The 18,049-nt window shown below is 39.0% G+C and overlaps 4 protein-coding genes and 1 pseudogene across 4 annotated transcripts; 2 read left to right on the plus strand and 3 right to left on the minus strand.

Moving 5' to 3' along the window:
• Positions 1-1,095: 1,095 nt before the first annotated feature.
• On the plus strand, positions 1,096-3,933 carry LOC106371616 (glycerol-3-phosphate acyltransferase 9-like). The gene is made up of 12 exons (XM_048743035.1): positions 1,096-1,258; positions 1,342-1,399; positions 1,473-1,591; positions 1,675-1,774; positions 1,924-2,019; positions 2,103-2,199; positions 2,352-2,439; positions 2,508-2,604; positions 2,687-2,772; positions 3,004-3,123; positions 3,266-3,364; positions 3,630-3,933. Exons 1-12 carry the CDS (start codon positions 1,152-1,154, stop codon positions 3,676-3,678), a joined length of 1,116 nt encoding a protein of 371 aa, XP_048598992.1. The 5' UTR covers positions 1,096-1,151; the 3' UTR covers positions 3,679-3,933.
• LOC106371613 (protein disulfide isomerase-like 1-4) lies at positions 3,931-7,154 on the minus strand. The gene is made up of 11 exons (XM_048743034.1): positions 6,454-7,154; positions 5,905-6,200; positions 5,692-5,810; positions 5,530-5,610; positions 5,302-5,388; positions 5,142-5,216; positions 4,990-5,058; positions 4,839-4,919; positions 4,607-4,741; positions 4,462-4,518; positions 3,931-4,368 (listed from the first exon to the last, which is right to left on the minus strand). Exons 1-11 carry the CDS (start codon positions 7,032-7,034, stop codon positions 4,159-4,161), a joined length of 1,791 nt encoding a protein of 596 aa, XP_048598991.1. The 5' UTR covers positions 7,035-7,154; the 3' UTR covers positions 3,931-4,158.
• A 78-nt stretch (positions 7,155-7,232) lies between these two features.
• LOC106370393 lies at positions 7,233-8,053 on the minus strand. Its single transcript, XM_013810406.3, has one exon. It carries the CDS (start codon positions 8,006-8,008, stop codon positions 7,565-7,567), a length of 444 nt encoding a protein of 147 aa, XP_013665860.1. The 5' UTR covers positions 8,009-8,053; the 3' UTR covers positions 7,233-7,564.
• Positions 8,054-9,289: 1,236 nt separating this feature from the next.
• On the minus strand, positions 9,290-10,977 carry LOC106370394 (annotated as a pseudogene).
• A 2,192-nt stretch (positions 10,978-13,169) lies between these two features.
• LOC125578998 lies at positions 13,170-14,812 on the plus strand. Its single transcript, XM_048742176.1, has 4 exons — positions 13,170-13,902; positions 13,999-14,412; positions 14,488-14,675; positions 14,783-14,812. Exons 1-4 carry the CDS (start codon positions 13,170-13,172, stop codon positions 14,810-14,812), a joined length of 1,365 nt encoding a protein of 454 aa, XP_048598133.1.
• Positions 14,813-18,049: the final 3,237 nt, after the last annotated feature.

Consider the following 18,049-nt stretch of genomic DNA (forward strand, 5'->3'; position numbering starts at 1 on the left):
TTCAAAACCATTTCCCAACCTTCATGTTGCTGGTTTGATGCGCCTGTTCGTGGTGGGTTTGGTCGGGCTTGCCTCTAAGGTTCACGACCATGACGACGGCTGGAACATACTCGGAGTTATGTTTTTCTTCAGTTTCTATCTCTTCCTCAGCAGCTCCGTAAAGCTTTTCCTAGGTAGGCATGACCTCTACCGGCGGCTTGATTTTACGCATAACTCTCACTCTCTTTCTTCGATATTCCCAAGAGAAGTTCGGTGATTGGTAAAAGCTTGTGTTTTACTGTGTGGGTTTTACCCTTTTTGTCTTTCAAAACAAAGTTTTTGATGGGCTGGATGTTGGTGTTGGTGAGCTGAATCTTGGTCTTTCTCCGCTGGGCCAAGGAGATGGAGATGGTGATGGTGAGCTGAATCTTGGGCTTTCTCCGCCGGGCCAAAACGAAGGTGTTGATGAACTGAATCTTGGCCAAGTAGCATTCTACAATTTCAATGTAGTTTATAATCAATTTCAACTAAAACTAATTGCAAAATGTATAGATTTTATAAATAAATTTGTTTATCTCAAATACTATTGATTAACTAGTTGTAATTAATGAAAACATAAATAAATCATTTTCTTAATATGTGTGAAAAGTGTACACTATTTATAAAACTTAGGGAGTATTTAATAGGGAGAAGGAAGATTGTATAATTAGAGTCCATGCAGAAACGTTAAGGCAAGGTAAGCACTTTATATCATGTTGACGCGTACGTAAATCTGTTTCTTTTAAAGGTTGATTTTCAACTAAATTATACACGACTCCAGGAAAGAAGAGATGTAATTGTTAGTTGATAAAGAAAAACAGAAATTAGACTGAATGATATCATCTCTAATTAATCCACTTCTATATTTTTTCTGTAAAATTGAAATAACTCGATTATAGAAATGGATTTATTCTACCATGTGTATATACAAAACCCAAAGGAAGTTAATGAATAAGAAGAAAAACTCAACCCATTCCGGAATGGGCAAAGTAACTAGTTAGTCATTAGTAGGCATGTCTAGGTTTCTCGTGAATTGGGCTCAATAATAATTGGGCTGGGCCTTTTATACTTAATGAGTCTTCCCTCGCTTCTCTTCACCACCACCACAACCAATTCACCCGGCGATCGGAACAATGAGCAGTACGGCGGGGAAGCTCGTGACGTCAAGATCGGAGCTTAACATCGAAGATTACCTGCCTTCGGGTTCCTCCATCGAAGAACCTCGCGGCAAGCTCCGCCTGTAATTAATTCTCTTGGAATTTTAAAATGTGATTGGCTCGGCTGATTTGAATTCGTAACAATGCCTTTGGATTTGATTCTCAGGCTTGATCTGATCGACATCTCGCCAACTCTCACTGAAGCTGCTGGTGCCATCATTGATGTTAGATTTTGTTTTATTTATTCTTTATGAGAGCTTATGATATATATATATAGTATATAACTCTATGTTGCAGGACTCATTCACGAGATGTTTCAAGTCGAATCCACCAGAGCCTTGGAACTGGAACATTTACTTGTTTCCACTGTGGTGCTTTGGGGTTGTTGTTAGATACTGCATTCTCTTTCCCTTGAGGTTCTTGTTTATAGCTCAAAAGTTTAGATTTTTTTCGGTCTTGTGTTTGGACTGAGCTGTTCATTGTTTCTCAATACCTCCAGGTGCTTGACTTTAGCTTTTGGGTGGTTTATTTTCCTTTCAACATTCATCCCCGTACATTCCCTGCTGAAAGGTCAAGACAAATTGAGGAAAAATATAGAGGTGGAGTTGGATTCTCTCTTTCTCCTTTGTCTTCATTGTGTTACTATTCCATCTACAATTCGAGAAAATTTCTTGTGCTTTACTCATGTGTAACTTTCTTCGGGAGATCTTGATGTTGAGCTCGTTACTGTCTTTTACTGTATCACCAGAGGGTCTTGGTGGAAATGATTTGCAGCTTTTTTGTCGGTTCGTGGACAGGGGTTGTCAAATATCATGGGCCACGCCCTAGCATCCGTCCTAAGCAGGTCATGCTTCCTTTTGAAAACTGTCTAGTCTTCAACTTTGTATCTCCTTGATACTTGCTTAATATATGATTGGGGTTAAACAGGTCTACGTTGCCAACCATACCTCAATGATTGATTTCATCGTCTTGGAGCAGATGACCGCATTTGCTGTTATAATGCAGAAGCATCCTGGTTGGGTTGGTAAGTCTTCAGGGGTTTTAGAACTCGCAGAAGTGTGCTTGTGATCTTTATGGTGGCTCTGTTGTTACTAGGCTTGTGACGAGTGATTTGTCCGTCTTTTGTACTTTATTTTCAAAGCCAATATTGACTTTTTTTTGCTTTTGAATATGAAGGGCTTCTGCAGAGCACAATATTAGAGAGTGTAGGATGTATCTGGTTCAATCGTTCCGAGGCAAAGGATCGTGAAATCGTGGCGAGAAAGTATGCATGACTCATATCTCCTTTATATTATCATTAAGTAATCTACTTATATGAATCACATGATTCAGGTTGAGGGATCATGTCCAAGGAGCTGACAACAATCCTCTTCTCATATTTCCCGAAGGGACGTGTGTAAATAATAATTATACAGTGATGTTTAAGAAGGTATGTTGGACCTAACTTTATTACGTGATTTGCCCTCCTACTCTGTATTATAGTTTCTAATTCGCTTCATGGCAATGTTCAGGGTGCTTTTGAATTGGGCTGCACTGTTTGTCCCATCGCAATCAAATACAACAAGATTTTTGTTGACGCCTTCTGGAACAGCAGAAAGTAAGTGTATTTTCTTGAAAACTTTCAAATCAGTGTGGACGGATAATTTTTGGATCTCTAGTGTATTTTTGAAAATGATACAGAAGCATCTCTAAACAATTGTACGAGTATTGTTTCACTTTTATATTGCATAGTTGCAATTGAAAGAAGTTTGTTTTGTTGCAAAGACAGCAAAATATTTAGAGCCATCTCTTTATCTTGTTAACAAAAGGTGTTGCATTGTCTTTGCAGACAATCATTCACTATGCACTTGCTGCAACTCATGACTTCATGGGCTGTTGTGTGTGAAGTGTGGTACTTGGAACCTCAAACTATAAGGCCTGGTGAAACAGCAATTGAGTTTGCAGAGAGGTAGAACATTCTTCTCTTGTGCCTTTATTATGACGGCATATACTAAGAAGTTCGTACTAGAAATGCAAAAAACTTAGCATAGCATTCTTTTTCTACTATTTTGCCTAACATTTGTGAGATCTACTTTGTCTACTTGTCACAGGGTCAGAGACATGATATCTCTGCGCGCAGGCCTCAAAAAGGTCCCTTGGGATGGATACTTGAAGTATTCAAGACCAAGCTCCAAGCACAGTGAACGCAAGTATGTTCAATGTGTTTTTCTTTTTAGAAAATCTACTGCTTTGATTATCCTGTTGAAAGAATTTACATTACCATGGTTGTCTATTAGCTGATTAGTTCAGAGTCATCACGTACCTAATTTATTTGTGGTCGCTTTACGACAGTTTCTTACACACACTTTAAGGGATCAATTGTTCTGAACCATGAATCATCTTTCTTAGTACTTGCAGTTAACACTCCTACTTGTTATGTATTGATGCTTATTTGTGTTTCTTTTGGATTCACAGGCAACAGAGTTTCGCGGAGTCCCTCCTTGCTAGATTGGAAGAGAAGTGAATGTAAACGATAAAGCACCTTCCATTAGATAAAAACAAACTCGTGTCTCATTTGCTTTAGTTTCTCTATGTTTTGTGAATCCTTCAATAGACAACTGACCTTTTGCATCTTGTTCGTATACTAGACCGCAATTGTTCGCATTTACGAGCTCTTCTGAGTTTGGAAAAGGCTAGGAGAACTGTAACATGCTCTGCACCTTTTTTTTTAGCAACAAGAAATTTGGTTAGCAATGAACAGTTAGAAACTTTAAGATCACACGGAAAGATTTTATTTATTTTATTGTGTCACTTATTTCATTGTGTTACAGTTCTACAAACCATATCAAATGAGTTTAAACTGTCTTTCTCAATACTAAAGTAACTCAAAAGTCTCCATCATTCTCTAGTCCAAAACTCGTGATAAAACAATTCTGATCAGACAAATATAACTTAAGGAAGGAGACGTAATTGTATAACTCATATCCTTTGCTCAGGTTCAAGATTACAACTCGTCCTTCAAATCACTTTCGGTACTCTTTGTGGTGCTTTGAGGATTTCCTTTGGTCTCAGTAGTTTCTACTTTTGGTGTGGACTCGGCAGTTTTAGGAGATTCAGTTGATGCAGCAGGTTTCTCCAGTTTGAACGGGATGGTTGCGTGTTTCCTCAAAAACTTGTAGAATGCAACCACAGTGCGGTCTGTATCTACCGTTATCTGCCCCACACACAACGAAACAAAAAAAGTTCTGTTTTTAGAGGGAGTTTACGAAGAAGACAACCTATGCAGGCAGCAGAGAGCAGAACTTACCGGTTCTGCGGTCTTGTTTCCTGCAGGGAAGAAGAGAATTGTAGGGAAGCCTTCTGCCTGCAAAGAAAATCAACTCTTGAGGCTCTCTACACATAGAAGATATTGAACAAAGAAGGTTTTGATACATTTCATTAAATAATTTTACCTTTGCCTTGGGATGTTCATTGGTTGTTCCATCCATCTTGGCTATGACAAGAGAGTCAATTTCTCGTAAATGTTTAGCAAGCTTGTTATACATTGGCTCAAGTGCTTGGCAATGGCCACACCATGGTGCATAGACCTAAGTTTCATGTTAAATAAAATAAAATAAAAAATGGGAAAAACATGAAATCCATACAGGTTTATCTAACGGACTATGGTACTGCATGCAATAGTACCTCGAGAAGAACATCCTTAGACTCGTCCAGGACAATGTCATCAAAGTTATCTCCCACCACGATTTTCACATCTCCATCATTCTGTATGCACCAAAAAGTTAAGTCCAGCGTCAACGATGGGATTGAATGATAAGATGAAGACAGGCTTTACCTTCTCAGGAATAGGGTCTGACTTGTAGAAAGGCTTTAGCTTGTCGCTCAAGAACTCTTCCGCGAATGTCTGTAAGAAATTTAACATTTTAAACAAACAATCTAGCCAGTAAAGTCTCTTATATTACAAGTGAAAGAACTTTGAAGAGATACCTTAATTTTATCCGACTTGATTTCACCATCGAAGAAGTGTTTCTTAGGATCTTCATTTCCTGTGTAGGCAATAAGCTACACACGCATACCAACAATAGAGATGCATTTTAGCCAAAACGATCTAGGACTTAAGATAGATAGAACAAAAGAAAGGACTTACTTTAGGACCATTTCCAGACACACCAAAGTATTCAGCAACTGGCTTCCCATAATCCTCATTATCCAGATCCACAGATACAAAGATGAGCTGTTCCAACAAACAAACAAACGCTTCTTAGAAGTAACCTTACCAAGATATATAGCCAGTTTCATGTGCTTGTCTTGATGCTAAAGAAAAAGAATATCAATAAAAACCAGAGTTGAAACCTGGAAAGACCTATGTTCGTACCTTTCCTTTAAATGATTTTGCTGCCTCTTCAAACTCTGGAAGAACCTTTTCAGATCCATTTTGTGTTACAAACAACAAAATCTGTAAAGAGAACATGTACTTTCATGTTAGTAACCCATCTTTTAGAACTGAAGAGTCTCACTAAGAAAACATTTGACACACCTGCTTCTTGATTGCACTCTCGAAAATCTCCGGTGCACTCTCTCTGGTGAAAACAGAGACCAAAGGAAGCTTGTTGGCAGACACAAAGCTAGCTAGATCAGACTTAACAAACTCCCCATCTGCAGATTCATAATAACCCAAAACACACAATAAGCAGAGCCAAATAAACAATACCACTAAACCAAAGTTTATACAAAGATTTAAAGAACCAACCAAAATGGCTAATCTTCTCCGCTTCTCTCTTAACTAAAACAACGGCAGGACGTTTAGCCTCCGGATCAATATGGAACAACTTGGCAACATCAGGGTTCACTGTCTGATAGAAGTTCACATCGTCTTCAGCTTTGGAAGCAGCAGCAAGTTGATCATGCTCAACGCCCACCAAAGAGTTCAAGTAACCCAAGACGACTTTGTTCCCAGAAGTCAACACTTTCTCAGCGTCATCTAACGTCGTCAAGTTATACACACTAGGACCTATCTTCTTCTTCACCCACGTCACAATTGTGTCTCTACATCACAAAGCAGCAAAGCTTTAATCAGATCCAACACACGCCACATCAATACAAAAACACACTAAAGATTTGAACTTTCCATACAATTCACACTAAAGATTTGAACTTTCAATACAATTCACACTACAGATTTGGACTTTCAGTAGAACTCACACTAAAGATTTGAACTTTCAGTAGAACTCACACTAAAGATTTGAACTTTCAATACAATTCACACTAAAGATTTGAACTTTATCGAGATTAGACTTACTTGGTCCTGCCTCCAGTGTAAGGCTTGTGCTCTCCATCTACAAAGAAGAGAATAGTAGGGAAGCCCTGAACACTATACTGATGAGCAAGCTCGTTCTCCTCCGTTGCATCAATCTTAGCCAAAACGACGCCGTCTCCTTTAAGCTCAGTCGCGGCCGCTGCGTACTCAGGAGCAAGAGACTGGCAATGACCGCACCACGGAGCGTAGAACTCGACCATAACGTACTGATTGTTCTCGATCACGTCTGTGAAGTTACGCTCTTTGACGACCACGACGTCTTTCTCGTCAACGTCCGGCGCCGGGAACGGATCTGAGTCTGGATTGCCTAGATCGGAGAGATCTTCTCCTTCTTCTTCGTCGTCGCCTTCGTACATCTCGGGATCTTCTTCTTCTCCTTCGTTGAACTCGTCGAGTTCGGATTCGGTGGAGGTGAGTGGCTTGGTGGGGTCGTGTTCTTCTTTGGGGTCTTCGAGGAAGCTGAGATCTTCATCGTCGACGTCGGAGGTAGAGAAAGATGGAGAAACGGCGGAGAAAATGAGAAGAGCGGTGAGAGAGAGGAGGAGGAAAACGCGGAACGCCATTTTTAGTGCGACTGTCTGAAACTGTGATCGGACTGAGAAGTTGAGATCCAAATCCAACTACTACACAATACTTAGCTGACTCCTCCTACGACGTCGTTTTTGTTGATTTATTATGGAAAGTAATTATTTCGTTTTGCTTACTATACGATCTAATTAAATAGGTTCACCAAAATATAGTAACTGGATCCAAACTCAATAAATTAATTATTTTTCTGACACCAATTAAAAATCCAAATAAGGTTTATACATTTAACAAAAAAAAAATGTATGTAGTAGTATTATTTTTTTGTCGGCAGTTCTCTGCAAGCGTAAAATGGGGCAAAGATAATGTTGTTTGAAGCCCATTTTTACATCTTTAATAGAAACTAAAGCTCATTAATCCAGCCCACTTAGCATAATGAGGTGAACGGTTGATAACAAAGATTTGAAGTTTTAGTGATTTGCTAACATTTTGCATCAGGGTGATACTGCATAGGAATCACACAAGTAGCAATTTGACAAAATCTTTAAATAATGTTTTTTTGGTTAATTCAAGCATTAGACTGGATTACAATCGTGCGGGTTCTATTTGCTCGTCGTTTCTTGATCACAAAGTAAGCTCCCATCAAAACAAAAGCCGCGAAAGAAACGCCTAACACTATTCCAACGGTTTCTCCTCGTCCTTCTTCTTCTCTGATACTCTCATTCGTGTGCTCTTCTGATGAAAATTTACTTCCTTGTGTATCTGTTTCTACATTAGAGGCCTTTGAAGGTGATGGTGAAGGTGAAAGTGAAGACGAAGAAGGCGAGTCTCTTGGTGGAATATTGTTAGGAAGTGATGCTTTTGGGTGAAAGAAATCGTAAGCTTCGGGAGAGAAAGCATAGGGGTTTAGATAAGCTGGACCATGAGCAGGTCTGCTTCCTGCAGTGGACAAACATAGAAGCATAGACAAGCAGGAGAAGAAGAAGGGCAAAGAATGAGTTAGGTGTGTCATGCTGTTTTCTTTTTCTTCTCTTGAACCTTTGTTTTGTTTGTGTGTGTGTGTGTTTTGGGACTTTATAAGGTTGGTTTACAGAAAAGATAGTTGTTGCTTGAAGTGCAAATTTGTATGATTGTACAATAACAAAAGAAGAAATTGTTCTTTTAAAATTAAATGAAGATAAGTCGTGAAAACCCCACTTTGGCTAATGCAGTTCTCTTGTTTGTAAATTTCATTCTTTAGATTATATAATTTCCCTCTTTGATAAAAAAAAAAGATTATATAATTTCCCTCTAATACAAGTGTTGATAGTACTTGCTTAAAAATTACAGGAAATAAACATTTGTAGTAGTTCATTGGTTCAACACCGTTGAAATTTACTTTGTTTATATATTGATATATGGACTAAATCATTTTAGAACATATACGCCCATAAGGTTTGTCCTATAGTTTCAATATTATTGGGGTAAGATTAGTGGCAAAGAATGCATGAAGAGTTTGTTAGCTTGAAGGAACCGCAATGGAATTTATAAACACTAGTCACTAAGAAAAGGGAAATTATTAATCGGGTCCACACTTTAAGGTTTGTATTGTTTCATTTTCGAACTGCTCTTGTTTTCAATCCATAGTTGACATTAATATGGTGCTGGAAAGTAAATAGAAAGTTCTTTTGTTAGCAATATTATTATATAGAAATAAAGTGTGTTCTCCTTATGTCTGGATAATATTGTAAACATACGTGACATCTGTTGATTTTCAAAGAGAAAATATGATTGAAACAAAATTAACGTTAACTCTAGGAAAAGATAAAAGTGAGACTTATCTTAAAGCAAAATTTTCTCAATACAAACAAACTCTAACCAGTTATAACTTATAAGTCTTCTAGTAACAAGTCCAAGCCTGTTTCCCAAATCCTACAAATAAGTATTCTATCGGATTCATTACTACAACTACAAAACATAACACTCAGTTCCCGCTAATAAACCAACCATCTTTCTAACCGATTAGGTATCTGACCAAATCATATGTAAGATGAGGAGCCTGATGAGGAATCACATAACTCAGTCTGTATATTTGTTATCAGATAGACAGCTACAAGTTGTTGAGAACTGTATAATCACTAACATGATATGCATATCCAAAGGGACAAACGATGTTTTGTCCTCGTTGTTGGGAGTATTTTTAAATGGTTAAGCGTTTGTGTATTGAGAAAGTTATGAAAATAGAGGAAAAGTGAGTTTTTCTTGTTGATTCCCAAGAGAAATAGAATCAATGCAGAATCAAAGTTAACTCTACGAAATGATATAAAGCGAGATCGAGAGTTATCGTAAAGCAACATTAATTAAAACCGCATGTACAACCAATGGGAAATTCCATGAAATTTAATTTTTTTTTTTTTAAAACAGAACACAAAATAAATAAAAGATGGGATAGATGTAACTTTCTTTTACTGCTGGTAATCATCATTTTTTATTGAAGATTATTCAGACAACTAAAATTAAGCAGAGCTCCTAAAGGAGCCAAGACTTTTAATACCAGCCGCTCTTAGAACAAACTGATGGTATAACGCAGCTGCTGCTGCTCCGATCATTGGTCCCACCCAAAAAATCCACTGTTTAATTGAACAAACATCATATAATAAAACATCATTAGTTTCACTTTTTATATAGAAAATTGTGTCCAAATGAAAACAGTTAATGACGTACTTGGTCATCCCAGGCCTTTTCTTGGTTGTAGATAACTGCAGCTCCCAAGCTACGGGCCGGGTTGATTCCTGTTCCGGTGATGGGAATGGTGGCTAAGTGAACCATGAAGACGGCAAACCCAATGGGAAGTGGCGCCAAAACTGGAATGTGAGAGTCACGTGCACTTCGCTTGGGATCTGTGGCCGAGAAAACGGTGTAGACTAGGACAAATGTTCCGATGATCTCCGCACCGAGTCCGGTTCCTTTGTTGTAGCCGTCAGCTAGCTCGTTGGCTCCACCTCCATATCTAATGTTATTCACAATTTTGGTCGTTAATAAAACATCGTAATCATATATATTAACATGCATGCTTATAATTATACATATACAATTGATTGGCTTCTAAATCGATTTATTTTAATTACTGATCAGAATGAATGGACATGATGGAACCTGGTGTAGTAAGAACTTTGGAATGCTTTGACCAGACCGCAACCGCAGATAGCACCAAGGCACTGAGCCACAATGTATAACACTGTCCGCACCAATGACACTTTTCTAGCTAAGAACAATCCGAACGTCACAGCCGGATTTATATGACCACCTTCAAAGGTAAATAACACACAAGATTAACTCAAATTGTAATTATGCTTGTATTTTAATTTAGATAAGCTGAACCAAAGTAATTCATACCAAACTTGGATTCACCATCTCTAACTAATATACGACTATACGTAGAATGATGTAAAAAAACTAATATACCTTAGAATTATTTTGGTTTATTTGTTTCGTAAATATACAATATTCTAACTTTTTTGTTACGTGACAATATATGTAGCGTGACTGAAACGTTTTGTATAAACTTACCGGAGACACCGGCGGTACAGTAAACGAGAACAAAAATCATTCCACCGAAAGCCCATGCAATCCCCAATATTCCAACGCCGCCGCAGTCAACTCCTCCGGCGTTTGCGTCGGTCTGAGCTTTGTACCCGATTACGGTGAGGACTGAGACGTAAAGGAAGAGAAGTGTCCACAAACTCAGCTATGACCGCTCTGTAGAGCGACCACTTCCCAAACTCCTCCATGTCCAACAATGGAGCGGGAGGAGGATCAACATAATCTCTCGCCGCCGTTGCTCCGCCCTCTTGCACCTCCAAGTCCTTTGCCATGACCAAAGATGATGAGGATGAGAGAGATATAGAGGAAGAGATTGATGAGTTTTAATGTTTGTTGTAGCTCTTGGATTTAATTGTGTGTATATATATACAGACAGAGAGTCAGAGACTGTGAAAAGGTTTGGTATAAGTAAATTATAAGACGGATCATTTATAATTTATAATTTTGTTAGGTTTGGAAATAATTACGAAAGGAATCTTATCTAATCCGTATATGCCTCAAATGAGCTGGTGCATGGTATTATGAGAAACATCTCAACTTTGCCATTATGTTTGTAACTATTACTATATAAAGGAATGATTGGCATATAATCTTACTTTTAGATTTTTACATTTGCTTTTTTTTTTCTTTTTTTTTTGAAACAACGTTTGCTTATATATCAACCTTTTCTTAAAGAAAAATTGGGTGTGTTGGGCTAAACAATGAAACGTAAGTAGTCTAGTGGAGTTTTGATGGTCTTTCCAAAACGAGGTTAAACCATAGCTCACTTTTAGTTCTGACATTGCTTGGGAGTGAGGTCAAATAGTTTTATGGTAAAAAGACTGATCCCAACCAAACACAAAATTACTAGCCTAATCCGAAACTTTAAAAAATCATCGTAAAGCGAATATACATTGCAAGGTAAAGCAAGATAGTTCAGACTGACTACTCATATTCGTATATATATCCAATCCCCTGTCGCCAGTCTCCACTACTCTATGTCAGAGATCGATGTTTCTTCAATTCAATATTTTGCATATTATACGTACATTTTCCGAATTACTTAGTTACAGGTCAGAGACTCCAAGCTGTCTTAAAACTGCATGATTAGGGGAAGATAAACTTGTTTTAAGCCGTCCAACCAACCCTCGATTTAGAAATGTACCTGTGTTTGTAATAATTAAAGTTGAACCCTTAATTTAGTATTTTCAGTTGTTACAACGTCAAATTTCACATCCTTATTAATTTTCTTTATAAGTAGTCCAGCATGTTGCATAAAATGAAAAAATGAAAATTATGCATAAAATATATTTGAATTATACGGTTTAACAAGATTATCAAACTATATGTTATGGCGAACAATCCATAATGTTTTACTAATTAACTACGTGGCCCAACGAAGATGACTTAGATGTATGGAAATTAAACTCGAAACATAATTTTAAGATATATTTTTGTTTTTTTGAATTTTGTTTTTAAGATATGTTTATCTTTAACGTTTCGTATACTGGCACCGAATTGGGTCCGGCGAGTCTATATCAACGTCGTCACAATACTTGCAGTTTTTTAAGTTAGACTGATCATGTATTCATATACTCCATGTGACATAACGGGGATAGAGCTAGCTAGCTTATAAAATAATTACTATGTAGTATACATATATGACATAAAGTTTCACATAAAATGAGGAAATAGGAATCTTGTAAAGTTTATGTAACTAATTAGCATATTAAGAAAGATGCGCTTTTTCGGAAGTGCATTTTAGTGCGCAAGAATTTTCTGCACTTAATTTTTGTTCAGTGAACAAGCAAAGTCTCATCCCACCCACGTTAAAAAGTTGTATTTCATTTTCATGCAAAAATTTAAAGAAGTAATACAAAAACAAATTACGTAAGTGTTGAGATGAAGAGATCAAGCTATATGAAAGAAGGATATCAAAGGCACCAGACTTGAGAAGTTAGGCACCAGACTTGAGACTGTTGCTAAGGCACCAGACTTGAGAAGTTAGGCACCAGACTTGAGACTGTTGCTACAGTACTCGGCCCAGAAAGGAAGAAGCCCATGACAGCCTTTCTCAAGCTCTTAAAACCCCTGTATCCTCTCTATATAAACTTTATAATCTCTTCATTAAGATTCAAGCAAGATAATAAAAAGTCTCTGGTCATCTTTGAATTCTCTCTCTAGCCTTTAATCTCATTTCCAAATCTCATTAATCTCCAATCTCTAATCTCTAATCTCTTTAATAATCCTCTCAAATCTCTTTCTAATCTCATTTATTATTCAAGATGTCTAGAAATCTTATGGTATCAGAGCCTGGGTGAATGTTCTTGAGTTCTTGAGTGTTCTTGAGATTATCCAAGGCTAGATCTTTGAAAATCTCAAGAAAGTTTCTGTTGGTGTTTTTACTGAAGAACTAGCCTAAAGCTGGTTTCTTTGGTGGTTTGGAGAGCTCAGCTCCGTGTTCAAGCTTAAAGGTCAAGTCTTTGAAGTGTATTGGTGCTTTTGTGTACAAACTGAGAGGTCTTTGAGGTGTTCTTAAGGATCTAAGTGAAAAAGTTCAAGTCTTTTCAAGCTAGTGGGTTACTAGAGTCAAGATTGAAGCTTTTTGAAAGATGGAAGATAGTGGTGGAGTCTACATGAAGATTGCTACCAAGTTCAAGGGAAACAACTACCTTGTGTGGTCTAGGATGGCCAGGAATGCTATTGGAGGCAAGGGATTGCTCAAACATCTCACATCCAGTGTGATTCCAAAGCAAGAGATCAAAGAAAAGGAGGAAGAAGAGGACGAAAGTGAGACTGCCTATGATAAATGGCAACAAGCTGATTGTATGGTGATTAATGCTCTTCTTGCCTCCTTGGATCAGAACTTGATGGATGCTTATAGCTACTGTGATACAGCTAAAGAACTTTGGGATACATTGAAGCAAATCTATGGAAACACCTCAAATCTCAACAGGGTCTTTGAGGTGAAGCAAGCTCTCAATAGTCTAGTACAAGAAGATATGGACTTTGAGAAGCATTTGGGCAAGTACAGAGCACTGTGGTCTAAACTAGAGATTTTGAGGCCAAATACCATTGATCCAATGGAGCTTAACAAGAGAAGGGAGCAGGATAAAGTCTTTGGACTGCTTCTCACTTTGAATCCAGCATATGGAGGGTTCATTCAGCACATGTTGAGAGATGAGACTCTACCTAACCTAGAAGAGGTGTGTGCTAGGATCCAAAAGGAATATGGGAACATGGAGCTATTTAACAAGAAGGGAAAGGAGCTAGCTTTGGCAAATCAAGCAGCGCAAGCTCAAGGAGATCAGGGAGAACTTGCACAAGCTAACAAGGCCATCCATGGCAAGTATGAGAAGTTTGGTGGGAGTTGTGATCACTGCAAGAAGCAAGGCCACAAGAAGAGCCAATGCTGGATCCTACATCCTCATTTGAAGCCAGCCAAGTTCAAAGAGGCCAAAGCTCACATGGTGGAGAGTAGTGGTGGTGGTGCAAGCAAGGAACAGGCTGGAGAGATGGATAATGGGAAGTCTTTGGTGGCTTATACTGGTGGTCCTAGTTCTAGAGGCAGCACTAGTGGTGATGAATACTTGAAGAGATCAGACTTGGATGTTCTCATCAAACTCTTCAAGGAACATGGTAACACCCTTGCATACTCTCATGGAGCTTCTATGATTGCTAGAACTGATAGGTTACTAGAGGACTCATTTGACATGTATAATCATCTTAGAAAGGGTATCTTTGATAGGATTGATCATGCATATGATTCTGCCCATGCATATAAGCCCTCTAGTATACTAGCGCATCTAGCTAACTCCACATCTAGTTCATATAAGCCTCTCATTGTTGATTCTGGTGCATCTCATCACATGATAAGTGACACTAGATTGATTAACAACATTGAACCTGCTCATGGTAATGTGATGATAGCCAATGGTGCTAAAATTCCTATTAAAGGAATAGGAGAGCTCAAGCTATTTGATAAAGATTCCAAAGCGCTTTATATGCCTGATTTTACTTCTAATCTTCTTTCAGTTAAGAAGTGTGCTACTGATCTGAATTGTAATGTCATTTTCAGCCCTAACAGTGTAAAATTTCAGGATATTGAAAGCCATAAGGTGCTTGGAAGTGGAGTTACCAAGGGAGATCTTTATGTGCTAGAGAATTTGAGCTTCTCTGCTCCTAGTTCAAAATTTAGTTGTTCCTTTTTTTCTGCTTCTACTAGTCTAAGCAAGAATGCATTGTGGCATGCTAGACTAGGACACCCTCATAATAAAGCTTTAAAACTGATGTTGCCAGGTGTTTCTTTTGAGAATAATGATTGTGAAGCTTGTATTTTAGGCAAGCATTGTAAAACTGTTTTTCCAAACTCTTCTACTATTTATGAAAATTGCTTTGATCTTGTTCACTCGGATGTTTGGACAGCTCCCTGCTTATCTAGGGAAAATCAGAAGTATTATGTCACTTTCATTGATGAAAAATCCAAATACACCTGGTTAACTTTAATTCCAACCAAAGATAGGGTGCTTGATGCATTTAGAAACTTTCAAACTTATGTGATTAACCAATATCATGCCAAGATTAAAGTTTTCAGGTCTGATAATGGAGGAGAGTACATAAGCAATGCATTCAAGCAACACCTATCTGGCAGTGGGATTCTTCACCAAACTAGCTGTCCATACACTCCTCAACAAAACGGTGTGGCTGAGAGGAAGAACAGACATTTGATGGAGGTCGCTAGGTCCTTGATGTTTCAAGCCAATGTCCCAAAGAGATTCTGGAGTGATGCTGTCGTTACTGCTTGCTACTTGATCAACAGGACACCTACTCTTGTGCTACAAGGGAAGTCGCCATTTGAGGTGCTCAACAAGTACAAGCCAGTTCTCTCACATCTCAAGGTCTTTGGGTGCTTATGCTATGTAATGGTTCCTGGTGAGTTGAGAAATAAGCTAGAAGCAAGGAGCTCCAAGGCTATGTTTATTGGATACTCTACCAGCCAGAAAGGGTACAAGTGCTATGATGAAGACACTAGGAGAGTGATGATCTCTAGAGAAGTGAAGTTTGTGGAGGAAAGAGGGTATTTTGAAGAGAAGAACCAAGAAGATCTGAAAGATTTGGCTTCAGATAGAGCAACAGTCTTGAGAACTATACTGGAGAATCTTGGTATCAATGTGAACCAAGGAGGTGGTAGTGCACCAAGGGATGCGCCTACTACAACAACAAATGGAGGTCACGAAAGTGCACCAGTGAGTGCACCAGTTACTGATGGAGTTCATGTTCCTACTCTTGATCATGAGGGGGGGAATGAATCAGAGACTCTTAACCAAGGGATGGGAGAGAGTAGTTCAAGTGGTCAAGAGAGTTCTAGTTCTCATGATCAGAGTGGTGATCAAGGTGTGGAGCCTATGAATCATCAAGGAGAAGCTGAGGCTAGTGGTGATCAAGGTGTGGAGCCTGTGAATCATCAAGGAGGAGCTGAGGCTAGTGGAGATGATGTGCAAGAAGAGGACAATGTGGAAGAGCCAGAACCTGTACAAGGTCCCATGTTGAGGAGGAGCACACGGAATAGGAAGCCTTCCAAATGGGTAAACACGAGAGTGTACTACAATGCCCAGGCTGTGGAACATTCTTCTCAAGCTGTGTGTTCTTTTGCTCAATATCCAGAAGAGCATTGTGCATTTCAAGTGAGCTTGGATCAGAGTCATGTTCCAAGAAGCTATGAAGAGGCAATGCTGATACAAGAGTGGAGAGATTCAGTTAAGGCTGAAAGTGATGCTATGATCAAGAATGAGACATGGTATGAGAGTGCATTGCCAAAAGGGAAGAGAGCTGTTTCTAGTAGATGGATCTTCACCATCAAGTATCTTCCAAATGGAGAGATAGATAGGCGCAAGACAAGGCTTGTTGCAAGAGGTTTCACTCAAACATATGGAGAGGACTACATTGATACATTTGCTCCAGTTGCTAAGCTCCATACTATCAGGATTGTGCTCTCTTTGGCTGTGAATCTCGAGTGGGATCTTTGGCAAATGGATGTGAAGAATGCCTTTCTTCAAGGAGAGCTAGAAGATGAGGTTTACATGCATCCACCACCTGGTCTTGAGCATCTGGTGAAGAAAGGAAATGTATTGAGACTAAAGAAAGCTATCTATGGTCTCAAGCAATCTCCTAGAGCTTGGTACCACAAGCTGAGCACTACTTTGAATGGAAAAGGATTCCGCAAAAGTGAGCTTGATCATACTCTCTTCACTCTCACTTCTCCCTTGGGTATTGTTGTTCTCCTTGTGTATGTTGATGATATCATCATCACTGGTAGTGATAATGATGGTATCAAGGCTACCAAGGAGTTTCTCAAATCTGTTTTTGAGATTAAAGACTTGGGAGAGATGAAATACTTTCTTGGCATTGAGTTGTGTAGAGCCAAGGAAGGTTTGTTCATCTCTCAAAGGAAGTATACACTTGATCTCTTGAAAGATGCAGGTGCTTATGGAGGAAAGACAGCCAAGATGCCCATGGAAGATGGGTACAAGGCGCCACGTGAGGGGGAGCTTGAAGATAGCAAGCCTTTTCATGATCCAAAGCTTTATAGAAAGCTAGTGGGTAAGCTCATCTACTTGACCATCACTAGACCTGATATTTGTTTTGCTGTGAATCAGGTGAGCCAGCATATGCAAGCTCCAAGGGAGCATCACTGGCACATGGTGGAGAGAGTGCTCTTGTACCTGAATGGAACACAAGATCTTGGAGTGTGGATGGGCTGCAACAGAAGCACTGAAGTGGTGGGCTACTGTGATGCAGATTGGGCAGGAGATAGGACTGATAGGAGATCAACTACTGGCTACTGCACATTCATTGGTGGTAACTTGGTTACTTGGAAGAGTAAGAAGCAGAAGGTGGTTTCATGTTCTAGTGCAGAAGCTGAGTATAGAGCCATGCTGAAGCTTACCAACGAGTTGGTGTGGATCAAAGGGATCCTGAAGCACTTGGAGATTGATCAAGCTACACCAATGACCATGCATTGTGACAACCAAGCAGCAATCCACATAGCCTCCAACTCAGTCTTCCATGAGAGAACCAAGCACATTGAAGTAGATTGCCACAAGGTGAGGCAAATGATTGGTCTTGGAGTGATTCTACCTTGCTACACCAAGAGTGAAGATCAGTTGGCTGATGTGTTCACTAAGGCTGCGCGGCAAAAGACTATGGAGTCCATCCATATCAGGTTGGGACTCATAGATCTTCGCAAGAGAAACTAATACCCCTTACCATGAGGTCTTTACTCTTTTTCCCTCATCAAAGTTTTGTCCCAATGGGTTTTTCTTTGGTGAGGTTTTTAATGAGGGAGATCTCATGGCTTCCAAGCTTGACTTGTTCCACATGGTCAAGCTTGAGGGGGAGTGTTGAGATGAAGAGATCAAGCTATATGAAAGAAGGATATCAAAGGCACCAGACTTGAGAAGTTAGGCACCAGACTTGAGACTGTTGCTAAGGC

The sequence above is a fragment of the Brassica napus genome, chromosome A10 (assembly GCF_020379485.1).
Source record: "Brassica napus cultivar Da-Ae chromosome A10, Da-Ae, whole genome shotgun sequence".
Lineage (NCBI taxonomy): Eukaryota > Viridiplantae > Streptophyta > Magnoliopsida > Brassicales > Brassicaceae > Brassica > Brassica napus.

What these genes read in the sequence shown, in the direction of transcription:
- LOC106371616 (XM_048743035.1), top strand. Translation starts at nt 1,152, where the DNA reads ATGAGCAGTACGGCGGGGAAGCTCGTGACGTCAAGATCGGAGCTTAAC. An exon ending in CTAGCATCCGTCCTAAGCAG is followed by an intron (nt 2,020 to 2,102) that starts GTCATGCTTCCT and finishes GGGGTTAAACAG; the next exon opens with GTCTACGTTGCCAACCATAC. An exon ending in ATACAGTGATGTTTAAGAAG is followed by an intron (nt 2,605 to 2,686) that starts GTATGTTGGACC and finishes GGCAATGTTCAG; the next exon opens with GGTGCTTTTGAATTGGGCTG.
- LOC106371613 (XM_048743034.1), bottom strand. Translation starts at nt 7,034, where the DNA reads ATGGCGTTCCGCGTTTTCCTCCTCCTCTCTCTCACCGCTCTTCTCATT. An exon ending in GGAGAAGATTAGCCATTTTG is followed by an intron (nt 5,811 to 5,904) that starts GTTGGTTCTTTA and finishes ATGAATCTGCAG; the next exon opens with ATGGGGAGTTTGTTAAGTCT. An exon ending in GAAACAAGACCGCAGAACCG is followed by an intron (nt 4,369 to 4,461) that starts GTAAGTTCTGCT and finishes TGTGTGGGGCAG; the next exon opens with ATAACGGTAGATACAGACCG.
- LOC106370393 (XM_013810406.3), bottom strand. Translation starts at nt 8,008, where the DNA reads ATGACACACCTAACTCATTCTTTGCCCTTCTTCTTCTCCTGCTTGTCT.
- LOC125578998 (XM_048742176.1), top strand. Translation starts at nt 13,170, where the DNA reads ATGGAAGATAGTGGTGGAGTCTACATGAAGATTGCTACCAAGTTCAAG. An exon ending in AGCTAACAAGGCCATCCATG is followed by an intron (nt 13,903 to 13,998) that starts GCAAGTATGAGA and finishes ATTTGAAGCCAG; the next exon opens with CCAAGTTCAAAGAGGCCAAA. An exon ending in AGGATATTGAAAGCCATAAG is followed by an intron (nt 14,676 to 14,782) that starts GTGCTTGGAAGT and finishes TGCTTCTACTAG; the next exon opens with TCTAAGCAAGAATGCATTGT.